Source organism: Macrobrachium nipponense, chromosome 18 (assembly GCF_015104395.2).
Source record: "Macrobrachium nipponense isolate FS-2020 chromosome 18, ASM1510439v2, whole genome shotgun sequence".
NCBI classification, from domain to species: Eukaryota; Metazoa; Arthropoda; class Malacostraca; order Decapoda; family Palaemonidae; genus Macrobrachium; species Macrobrachium nipponense.
Window position 1 is genome coordinate 20,084,187 of NC_087211.1, and position 12,964 is coordinate 20,097,150.

The 12,964-nt window shown below is 43.6% G+C and overlaps 1 protein-coding gene across 1 annotated transcript in view; it reads right to left on the reverse strand.

The window, feature by feature from the left end:
* Nucleotides 1–12,964, reverse strand: part of LOC135196909 (uncharacterized) — a 349,582-nt gene that overhangs the window by 38,354 nt on the left and 298,264 nt on the right. Inside the window, exon 5 of the mRNA XM_064223723.1 lies at nucleotides 10,013–10,113. Within this exon, the coding sequence (XP_064079793.1) occupies nucleotides 10,013–10,113 (101 nt within the window). The remainder of the gene's footprint in view (nucleotides 1–10,012; nucleotides 10,114–12,964) is intronic.

The following is a 12,964-nucleotide window of genomic DNA, read 5'->3' on the forward strand; positions in this document are numbered from 1 at the left end:
ACAGAGTGGCGGCGGAAGGGCGCTGTCTTCGTCATCTGTTGGAATGGGTGTCCGACTCGTCTCCATGATTACGACGAGTCATGAACCCATCCAAGAAGAGATCGTACGCGGAAGAAGACACGTCGACAGGGCCGAGTTGTGTTTGAGGAGTTTCGTAACCGAGCGGCCTACCGTCATTGGGCACTACAACAGGCACATGGGAGGAGTTGATCTCTTTTCTTTTGATCAGCTCATCCAGTACTATCCCTTCGCCAGGAGAACCAGAAGGTGGACACAGAAGCTCCTCAAATACATCCTTCAGTTGGCCCTCCAAAAGGCCTACATACTGTACTGTGGGTACCCCCGCGGTGACAATCTTCCGAGGTTGACCCACCATACAGTTCCTAGAGGTAGCTGGGAATGCCCTCATCAACTTCGATCCCGATGAGTGGCCTTCCATAACTGACCCCCTGCCCCGAGCTGCAGATCTGCCCTAGAGGAAAGGCAGATAGGAGGGCCAACTTCGCTCGACCTGCCGCCTCCCCTGCTGACGACGCCCCTGCAGCCACCGCCCCTGCTGACGACGCCCCTCTTGCTGCCGGCCCCGCCATCACCGCTTCTCGTCGGGTAGTGACCCTGCGTGTCGGCTGCAGCCAGGGGAACACACATCTGGAGGCCTTACAAGGGCGAAGGCAGAAACGGTGCCGGGTGTGCCATATGAATGGCAGAAGGAGAGACACCAGTTCTTCTGTCGTATCTGCAAAGTTGCTCTTTGCAGGATAGGGGATGTGACCGAAAGTACCACACAAAGGTCATGTATTGGAGCGCGCCCCCTAAACCGACAGCGGAGGGCGCACAGGGCCGCCGGGTCCCATCAGCAGTAAGGGCGCGCGTCTCCCTCCTCCACCTGTACCTCGTCATGTCGAGTGGAAAAAAATGCAAGACTCTTCAATGGAGGAGGGAGAAAACAAGAATAGAAACGAAGAGTCAGGATTACGAGTGAGTATTCTGCATTTATTTTATATTTATTTTTTTTTATATTTATTACAATTTTTTTATATATCGAATGTGTGCATGATAAAATAATAATAAGACATTTCATTGTATGCGAAAAGAGAAGTGGTCACCTGCATTCCTTTTATTTATGTATTGGTACCAGAATCGAAGAATGTAATATATATATTTTACGTATAAAAAAAAAAAATTATTATATATATATATATTATAAACATTACCTTAATATAATTTATCTAGCCCTAAATCCCCAAAAACCGCACCAAAATTTACCACATTGGCAACCCTGTTACCTCCTATTCTGTCCGCCAGTTGGCAACATTGTCGTTGACAGATACAAAAATCCTTCCCTCAAATCAGTTGTTAACGAGCGCCCGTGTTGTTACATCATGGCCGCGTCTTTATAAATTTCCTTAAACATTTTTGTGCCTTTAAAGCTTTCATTATTGTTAAATGAGACTTTATATGATTATAAACCACTCACGCATTACATCACGAAATAGTGAATTAACTTTGATTTCTGTTGTGGTTCTTATCTTAAATTACGAACTTTTGCGCGACCCGGAACTACTGACCTGTCCAATTCTACAATGGATTACCAAGAAATTACGATGCTCTCCTGCCAGCAACATCAGGAACTGCCCGGTTTGTGGGGACAAGGATGAGTAGCAAGGGAGTATGAACCCCATGACATTTGTAGCTCTTGTCGTGGACAGGTTTGTGACTTGACTTCTCGTTGTGACGTATGTAAGCCCTGGTTCTGACGAGGATATGACTGCTTATACTGAAACGCCAAACAATCTTGCAGCGTAAAAGATCGGTTAAGGAGAAAAAGAAATCGATTGCTAGAACTGTATCTAACGAATTCTTTGACTTGGGCGCTCTGGTTCTGGCTCTTCGGTTTCGGTATCGTACGACTCCGATTCCGAATTAATTGATGCTTTGCCCCCTGTACAAACCGGTAATTAGTGAAGTTATTTTTCTGATGTGGGATTCGAAGATTTTGGCAATGGAAACTACCTAGAAACAGAATTTTAAGAAATTACAGCTTAGTCTGGATAGATATATTTCAGCTAAGTTTAACAATCTGTCAGAGAATTTTCAAGAAGCCTTTACTAGAATGTCTAACACACTTTTAGATTTTATTTTCAGCTCCTCGTCAGGTACCTGTCGACAGCACCATGGGTAACGGTGCGACAGATACCCCGGCTTGTGAACCCCGTCGTGGCGAAGGCCTAGGGGGGATCCGGTCAGGGCAGGTGCCTAACGAATCTTTACCAAACGTGTCCCCTGTTAGTCCCGTAACAGTGCCAAAGGGCGCTTATTTAGGAGAAGGGGGGAGGGATATTAGTGTCAGACCTAAGATAGCTAGTTGTCAGGATTTTACTTCAGGGGAAGTTTCTAAGTTAGGATGTGACGATGATGATGACGCGGATTCGTGTGATATTTGATGTTTCCTCGAATGGATGTCATGATGTAGAATTCAAGAAACTTTTTGATTTAATTTTGAGTTTTTTCTTCTTCCTCAGGCGAGGCCTAAAGAGCAGAAGCAGCCTCCGCCTCGTTGTATTACAGAAGGGATTTTCTTGACGGTCCTTCCCGGTCACGGGAATTTTTACGTTTTCCCTTTGCCCAGAGGTTCGCGAGAGTGAGGGCGGACGTTGCCGCTAAACTTTTGAAGGTGATCGGGAAGGAAGAGGAAGCTCTCTTCTCTTCTACGACACCGGAGAGGAGTTTACCAGGTGGCGGATGATTCTTCATTCTCTCGACCCCCCAAGCCAAATCCTGATTTTGTCCGACACTTTCAAGTCAACCCTTGCCTTCTAAGGCTTCGGTCTCTGTCTCAATTGAAGATTTTATTGCTATGGAGTCTGTTATGAGCTCCTTACAAGAAGCTCAATCCTTCAATATGTGGGTCCTCGGAGGGCTTTTAATGTATATCAAGGACTCCGGGTTTGTTCCTCCTGATGCTCCTCTTTTTGAGATTCTGCTCATCCATTTTAATCAATCGCTTCTGTACATCAGAACGAGCTTGCTGCTTCAATGCAGGCCTTTCTTGTTTCTCTAAGGCTATAACCTGTATTTGTCGCAGTTACCCTCCTCTGTATCGGAGCTTCAGAGAACCCGTCTGTGTCCTCTTCTCCTTTTGGGCGTTTTCCTTTTTGATATTTCTGTACTTTCTGAGGTTTTTGAAGGAACATCAAGGTGATGCCTCTTCCCAAGCTCTGGGCCTTATTCAAGAGCTTTTTCCTCTGGTCTTCCTCCCGTTCCTTCAAGGAGTAAGCGTAAGTTTAGGACCAAAAAGATCTGTACCTTCTGCTCCAGCCCAACAACCTCCTTCTGGCTCTTTTTTCCAGAGTACATCTCAACGTTGCTGGTGCCTCTTCTTCATCCTCTGGTGCTCACCCTTTGAAACGCGGGAGAGGTTTCTTGGCGTGGCTCTAAGGGCAGAGAAGAGCTCAACCTCCAGGAGGACCTTCTTCTTCTTCTTCTTCTTCCTTGTCTCTGCATAAGAATTTTCGGAAGTAGGAGTCATCACCTCGCCTGGAGACCGCAGTAGGAGCTTGTCTCTCACCGCCATTGGTCAGCTTGGCAGGGGAGAGCGGTGGATGCTTGGGTGGTGGAGGTCCTGAAGGAAGGTTACGAGATCCCTTTTGTTTCCAGACCTCCACTTTCCAATCGTCCTCTCGAGTTCAGCAGTTATTCCCCTCACTCAGTCAGGGGTCAAGCCTTGGAGAGGAGCTTTTTTTTTTTTTGGCCCGGCCCTCTTGGAGAGGATGCCATAGCGAGCTCCTCCTTCTCCCGGTTTTACTCTCGGATGTTTGTAGTTCTAAAGGCCTCGGGTGCCTGGCGCCCCATCATAGATCTTTCGGTTTTGAACAAGTTCATTCTAAAGTCCAAGTTCAGGATGGAGACGGTCCAGACGGTTCTTTCATCCGTCAGGAGGGGGGACTGGATGATTTCCATCGATCTTGCAGGATGCTTATCTGCAAATCCCCATCCATCCAAGAAGCAGACCTTACCTTCGGTTTTTTCACGGACTCGGGAGTTTTCCAGTTCAAGACCCTTTGTTTCGGCCTCACCACTGCTCCACAGGTCTTTTCTCGGGTGATGGCTCCTGTTTCAGCTATTCTGCATCAGTTAAATGTAAGGATGCTTCGGTATCTCGGGGACGATTGGCTAGTCCAGGCCGAATCTCTAGAGAAAATGTTCTGGTCGAGGGAGATAGTTCTGTCTCTTTGTGTCGAGTTGGGCATTCGTGTCAAACTTCGACAAGTCCAATCTAATCCCTTGCCAGATCATGACTTATCTGGGGATTGTTTTTGAATTCCCAGATTTTGAGGCTTCTCCGCTCAGAAACGGATAGACAGCTTCTGAGTCTGATCGAAGAATTTTTGTCCTCCGTAACGCAGCCAGTTTCTCTTTGGAGGTCTCTCCTGGCCATTTTGTCATCCCTCATCCAACTGGTTCCCGGAGGTCGTCTCAGAATGAGGTCCCTTCAGTCGACACCTCGCCAGTCATGGGATTTCGTGTCCGAGGACACGATAGTCGCCTCCTTCTCCACAATGTCGGAAGGATCTCCGTTGCTGGATGCAAGTTCACCGCCTCAAGTCAGGGACATCTCTTCTTTCGGTTCCTCCGGGACCTAATGTTTTGGTCAGACGCCTCGGATCAAGGTTGGGCGCACACCTGGGCTCCGAAGCCGCTTCGGGCCTTTGGTTAGAGGAGGAGAGGAGGATCATGTCAATAAATTGGAGGGAACTGAGGGCAGGTGTACCTAGGCCTTCTTTCATTTCAGGAACAACTGTTGGAGTTGGTTGTCGCGATCTTTGTCGACACCACCACAGCAGTCTCGTACTTGAGAAACCAAGGCGGCACACAGTCGGGATCTTCTCACTCAAGAAGCCCGATCAATCCTGTGTTGGGCAGAAGACAGGGGATTACGTTGGTCCCTCAGTTTATCCTGGGCCATCACAACGTCTTAGCAGGACGCCTTGTCGAGACCTAAACGAAGTTCAAGGGTCGGAGTGGACCGCTTTGCCAGGAATTCTTTCGACAGCCTCAGGAAGAAATGGCCTGTCACAGTCGATCTGTTTGCCACCCCACTGAATTTTCGGTGCCAGATATTCTTCGCCCCTTACCGACTCCTCAGAGTGCGGGACAGACTCTCTTTTGCAGGACTGGGAGGACTTCAAGCCTATGCTTTTCCTCCGTTCTCTCTGGTGAGGTCAGTCCTCAACAAAGTGAGGGCAACCAAGGCGTCTGGATCTCACCTTGATCGCCACCTTCTGGCCACAGGAGTGGTTTCCCGACCTTCTGGAAGCACTGGTGGGAACCCCCCATTCCGCCTGCCAGAGAGACCAGATCTTCTCAAACAACCCCATTTTCATCAGTTCCATCAGAGGCTCCACATGCTTCATCTTCATGCCTGGAGACTGTCAGGAGGTTCTCCAAGCACGAAGGGTTGGTTCTCCTCCAGAGTGGCGCGACAGTTGGCTCTTGCCAGACGGCAATCAACCAGAGTAAATTATCAGGCTAAATGGTCGGTTTACAGACGTTGGTGTAAGTCTCAAGGACATTCAATTTCTAGACCTTCCTTACCGAAAGTAGCGGAGTTTTTAGTTCATTTACATCATGACAGGGCCCTGTCACCTTCGTGCATTAAGGGTATAGGTCTATGCTTTCCTATGTTTTTAAGGCAAGGCTTCCTGAGATCTCTTCATCTTATGTCATTAGAGATTTTACTTCGATCTTTTTCCCTATCTCGACCCAGGCCGCAGTGTTCGCCTCCGACATGGGACGTTAACAAAGTCCTTCAAGCTTTAAGGTTCCCTCCGTTTGAGCCTCTGAATTCTGCCAAATTTAGGACCTCTCTTCTAAGACACACTTCCTTGTCTCACTGGCTACAGCCAAGAGGGTGGGTGAACTGCAAGCACTCTCTTTTCTGGTTGCCAGATCTGGACAAGACATGATTTTGTCATACCTTCCTGAATTTGTCGCAAAGACTGAATCGTCTGATAATCCCATTCCCAGGTCTTTCGTACTGAAGTCGCTGGTCGACTTTGTTGGTAATTTAAATGAGGAATTAGTTCTTTGCCCTGTTAGGGCGCTCTCATGTTATTTACGCCGCACAAAGGACATTCAGGGTCGTCCCTGTCATCTGTTTGTTTCACCCCGAAATGTCAAGAGACCTATTTCAAAGAATGGTGTATCCTTTTTTCTCAGAGATCTGATCATTAAAAACTGGTGGTTCGGCTGCTGGGAAGACCAGACGCCGAGAGCACACAGTATTAGAGCAGTTGCTACATCAGTAGCTTTATGAAGAACGTCTCAGTCGCCAAGGTGCTTGAGGCGGCGACTTGGCGTTCTAATTCTGTTTTTGCCTCTTTTTACTTGAGGGATATTTCTCTAGTTCTAGGCGACCTTCGTTCTTTGGGCCCGTTGGTGATGGCAGGACAGGTCGTCAGACAGAGGGAATTAGGTAGTCTTCCTGTTTTACGTTTGGTTGCTACCTGTATATTATTCATTAATTTTTGTTTTGTTGTATATATTTTTGTTTTTGTATTATAACCCATGGCAGTTTTTGACGTAGTTATAATGGGAATTAGGCAGTTTGGTATTTAGGTGTTGTTGATGACAAGGACTGACTGCTTGGCAACTCATGCTGCTTCCATTGTCAGTGTGAAATGGTTCCAGCCACTGGGTTGTCAGCACTGGCGACTACGCTTCTCCCAGAGTCGATGCTGACCTAGGCTTGTCCTGACGACTCCTGCTTCTTCCACTGTCCTGGACAGGGAATTAGTTGATGGATCGTCTGCTGTCATCTGGTGACTCGCTCACCATCTACTTTTTGTCTCACCTGTTTTCTCGGAGTCAGACACTCGTGTGAGATCAGGCGACATTTAGTAGCCCTGAGTTTCTTGTTGACGAAGTCGGTTTTTGCGTTGATTACACCCCCGATGATCGTTGTTCCAAAAATGAGACCAGGTTGGACTGTCAGGCATTCGTCCTTCGGGACTGAATCGCCTTTTTGCTCCTCGCTCCTTTCTTCTTCTTGGCGCACCGAGAAAGCTCGAGTTATAAGGAGTTTGCTCATGAGCCGATTCGTTGCTGGCGACGTCGGGTTGCGTTGATACACCCCAAGGTTTGCTTAGCTTTGAATCGCCCCAAGACAGTACCAGCACACATCATCCATTTTAGGGAAAGAATAGTGCTTGATAGTCTTCAGGGTGCAGCCTTGCTGTCCGCAATTCGTCTGACTGGTCACCTGGTCGGTCACCTGACTTTAGTAACAGATGGACTGACTATGCACTTACTCCTTGTCCTGTGCTACCGCAGTTTGGTGGCATTATGGTAGGAGACTTTGAGTTGTTAGTATCTTAGACCTTGGGTTGAGTTTTGACTGCCTATGATATATATTTCTTTGTTTGTTTTCTCCTATTCTGTCCGAGGGGGAAATTGTATTCAGATTCCCTCCTCCTTTTCAATGTGGTTAATCGGGCTAGATAAATTATATTAAGGTAATGTTTATTAATATGGAATTTTTATTCTAAAATTAATATTAAAATAAACTTACCTGTATAATTTATCTAGTCCCACCCATCCTAACCCACGATCTGCCTATCACAACTGATTTGAGGGAAGGTTTTGATCTGTCAACGACAGTGTTGCCAACTGGCGGACAGAATAGGGTTGCCAATGTGGTAAATTTTGGTGCGGTTTTTGGGGATTTAGGGCTAGATAAATTATACAGGTAAGTATTATTAATATTAATTTTAGAATAAAAATTCCATATATATATATATATATATATATATATATATATATAAAATATTTTTTTTTGGGGGGTAAGCAAATTACTTACAGTCTAGTAATATTCAATCATTTACCTTCACTTTAAAACAAATTGAAAGTCTCTAGAACAATATCTCGATTTATGGTGAATATTTGAAAATATTTTTATTCCCTCCGCGCGCCGATTCTCGGCAGCGAATCTCCGAAATGCGTAGGTCACATTCACCTAATATTTGTGCCTTTTCATATTACGCTTATTTTAAAGGTTTATATATGGAAATGTGCGCATAAACATGCACAATATAACAAAAAATATTGGAAGGTTGTAGCATTTCTCATTTTTGAAATATTTGCATATAAATTACGATAAATAGGGAAAAAACTACGATCGGTCAACTTTGACTCAACCGAAATGGTCAAAAAACGCATTTGTAACATAAAAATCTTACAGTCTAGTAATATTCAATCATTTATCTTCATTTTAAAATATATTGCAAGTCTCTAGAACAATATCTGGATTTATGGTGAATATTTGAAAAAAATATTGTTATTCCATCCGCGCGCCGATTCTCGGCCGAAAATCTCTGAAACGCGTAGGTCACATTCTCCTAATATTTGTGCCTTTTCATATTACGCTCTTTTTAGAGTTTTATATATGAAAATGTGCGCAAAAACATGCACAATATAACAAAAAGTATTGGAAGGTTGTAGCATTTCTCATTTCTTTTATATTTGCATATAAAAAAAAATTTTAAACAAAAATTCGACATTCGGTCAACTTTAACTCATTCGAAATGGTCGAAAACTGCATTTGTAAGCTAAAACTCTTACAGTATCGTAATATTCAATCATTTTCCTTCATTTTGAAACAAATTGCAAGTCTCTATAACAATATTTCGATTTATGGTGAATTTTTTAAAAAATTATTTTTTTACGTCCTCGCGCTACGAATTCATGCACCATTTTGTGATAATATTTTCTCTGTGTTGCTTTTATCGTTTTACAATGTGTTATATACCAAAATGATCGCAATTTAGTGCACATTACAACGAAAAAAAAGTAACTTGTTACCTCTAACCGTTTGGCGCACAGCGCGATTTGAATACAATTATATATGAAATTTCATTTTTGCGCTATCATATATCGCATTATTTATATATGATAATTTTTTTCATTTCTGATGGTTGCATACTAATCTTCAAGCAATGACAAAAAAAGGAGCCAAAAATGAACTCTTAATCTTGAAAACTAAGCGCGCTGTGATTTTTTGAAAAAAATATTTTTTCCGCTTCCGCGCTCACTCTCAAACCCCTCCGGCACACGGGAGTCATTTTTTTATTTACCGCTTCAGCGTTTAAGGGTTAATGGAGGTAATCCTGGTATTGCAGCCTTTACTGCAAAGCTGTATACTAAATGAACTGGATTCAGACATCTTAAGTAACAACTGGTAATAAAGTCAACTAAGCTAATATAATTAGCAAGAAAGCTACCCAACTCAAAAAGTACTTCACCAAACATGGCATGTAAAAAAACCATCTGGTGAAAGAACTTCCAAACCGCAGCTGACCGAACCATCGACATGCAGTTGTTGGGAGGCAGAAATTAATTGCGTTCTTTAGTTATGTTGTACTACTTATTCTTCCCCAAAGGTGGGCAGGGCAGTTACCAACACCAAAAACTAAAGAATAGCTACTGCAAATTTTCGGATCTAAGCTGCCGCAAAAGTAGAAATTCTAGCTATGTAGTTACTTGGTAAGTTACTTACATAAAACGCTGATTTTACGCCACAAGACAAGCGCCATAAAACCAGATCACCATAAACCAAGTCCGCTGATAATCAGAGACTGCCTATTGTAAATTTATAGCCTATTAAAGTACTGGAACCTCTTTCCTGCTCGATTTCTCCAAATCAACGGCACGCAATATTGACACTCACCAGAAGGTGATCCGTCCTCCACTCAAAACCAGTTATTGTTACTCACATGAGGGTATCCTTCCATTAAGGGTTGAAGACTGCCAAGAATAACAATTATTTCATACCCATGACTTTGGTATGGTTATAAAAGTGTATTATATTAATTTGGGATACTTTCTGGCTGGCTTGTTCTAAGTGGAACCTTGAGTCTTGATAAACTATTCAAAGAAAAACTGACTACTAAAACTTAACTGGTTGCTAAAAAAATAACCTCATTAACAAACAAAAACCAATACGAGGCAAACTAACCCAACTCTCCTTGGGAATCTTTCCATGTGTCTTGTGTGCTTCGCTCATCAGTTGTGATGCATAAGTATTAGATTGTGCACCTGTTTCTGTAAATCCCCAACCTGTTGGAATAAAATAAGAAGATGTATAAAGAATTATCAAATTGAACATAAACCTAATGGTAAAATTTTAACTTACCTCTCAAGAAACGTTTTTTAATATTCATTTGAAGATCAGCAAAAAAGTTTGGAAAGCATGTTGCTTCTGGATGCATGTCAACTTCAGTGATATTCTACAGAAATATTCTCTCTCAAAAGAAAACCTCTTGAATAAAACTGTATGGTGGTACACTCAAATGACTTTATTAATGGACTTGGACTAAGGAAGTAAACCTTCCTATTTCTTAAAATCAGTATAGTACAATGGAGCCCCCATATTCGCGGGGATGCGTACCAGACCCTGGCGAACTGTTAAAACCCGCGAATACTTAAAATTCATCTAAAAATACTTATAACTGCCTATCTTGAAAGTTCAAATACCAAATGCATACCTTAAACAACATCTTACTTCAAATATACCTTAAATTACTATTACTATCCTATTACTGTATTAATCTTGGAAATTATATTATGTGTATTATTATCAACACCATATCAAAGTCATCTAAAACATTTTACCATTAAAAGTACATATGTACAACCAACAACACGAGAGAGAGAGAGAGAGAGAGAGAGAGGAGAGAGAGAAGGAGAGGAGAGATGGAGAGAGAGAGAGAGTTCTCCCTCCCCAGTACCTCCGGTGGAAGATATATCTCCGGTGATGATTACTAGCCCTTGTAATCCTCCCCACCCTATCTCTCCCCCCCAACCCCCCATCGTAGATGCAGATGAAACTGATCATGAGGGGTCTGGCGGCTGGCAGATACAAACAAGCAGAAAGAAGAGAAGAACCTCCCGTTTGGCCGCCGGACTGGAGCCCAACATTCGTGTTTCACCTCGCCCGACACCTGAGAAGAGATGTCACGTAGTAATTCACAATCTGCGCTCATCGGTGACGCTAGATGCCATAGTGGAGAGAATCAAGTTTCTCACTGGCTCTGACCCACTCATCTCTCACGAACTCCAATGCAGGACTAAACATAAAGTGGCTTACAGGATTACCGGCCTATTTCAACACCTCGACGTTCTTAAAGGCGAGAATTTCGGTCCTAATATATTAGTTTCAAGATACAGACTAATCCAGGATCAACCACCCCCAGGGGAACTTACTGACACTCCAACCAGGGTCATTTCCACCCGGCAAGTTGCCAGTCAACCCCCCACGGCGAGTGACTGCCCACTCCCCCTGGCTAACCCCCCATCCACCCAAATGATCAGCGGCATTCATCTACCATCTTCGTGAGTAGCCATGGATACATTAAACATAATCTCTTGGAATATCTTAGGCCTCAAGCGGAACATTCCTCTCCTAAACATGTTCTGTAAAAACTTCAAAGGCATCATTGCATTGCAAGAAACGCTCCTTTGGCCACATGACCTTGCCATATGCGATTCAATTCATGAAGACTTCAGAACCTTCTCGACTTCATCGATGCAAGTTACAGACCAAATCCTAGCCGGTCACCCGAAAGGAGGCCTTTCTTTCTTTCCTGTGGCACAAATCGTTAGACAATACGATAAAGGTGATGACCTACAGGAGTGACAGATTGCTGGGGCTTCAAGTGACAGTAGGGAACTCTAAAATCCTAATTATCAATGTTTATATGCCATGGGAAAATAAAAATAATTTTGATCATTACTGCATGATCCTAGGGGAGTTACACAGTAATATTTTCATGATTCTCCAGCTGATCATATTTGTATAATAGGGGACCTTAATTCTCACCCCACAAAACAATTTTATAATGAACTTACTCGCTTCTGTCAAAATCATGCTCTCCAAATTAGCGATGTTATGCTCCTCCCTCCCTCCTCTTATTCGTATGTAACCATAATAGAGCGGACGCTATTACAACTTCCTGGCTGGACCACTGCATCACATCCCCACAACTTCATGATTCTATTATGACCTGCAATATTCACTATGATCTTGCAACGGGCTACGATCACATCCCATTACAGGCGTCATTCAGTACCCCATCCCTCCCTACCGTGAACCCCCTAACTGATCGCCCACCTGCGGTAAACTGGGATTTTAAAAACCAACAGAAAACCAGATACTTTAGGGCGACCACGGAAACCAGGTTGCGGTCAATAGTTCAACCGGCAGACGCCTTGCTTTGTACTAACACAAATTGTAGAAATGACCACCACAAGAGGGATCTGAATGAATTCTATTCGAACATAATCTCCGCTTTGCTTGCTTTGGTCAGGACTGCCTACAGATTTCGTCAAGGTAATTCTCGTAATATACCTGGATGGAATGACTTGGTTAAAGATCTGTATACATACTCACAAGAAATGTTTTTACTGTGGAGGCAAAATGGTAGCCCTAGGGAAGGGCACACTGCATTGCTAATGAGACATGGCCGATTGACGCGCAGTTCAAACTTGCTCTTAAGCACTTGCAGGTTATATGAAAAACAACTAAGAGCCGATGCAACTTGTCTAGAAACTTAGAATCTGGTGATTATCCTCGTCTTTGGGAAGATATCCAGTCTTTAAATCCCAAAACTAAAAAGCTATCACAGAGAGTTGGGGAAGCAGTCGGAGACAAAACTATTGCAAGTATGTGGGGCGATCACTTCAACAATATCCTGAATTGCATAAATGATCAAGATTCCCGAAGGGATGTAGATAACCTCCTTACTGACAACATTCAATTTCATTTTGCAGACCGTTTTACGTCAGGTAACATCAGCGATGCCATAAACAGCCTACCTAATAATAAATTGCCCGGCTGTGATGGTCTTCCTGCAGAGGCCTTCAAACTCTGCCATCCGATAATTTACATTTTGCTAGCTGCCCTATTCAA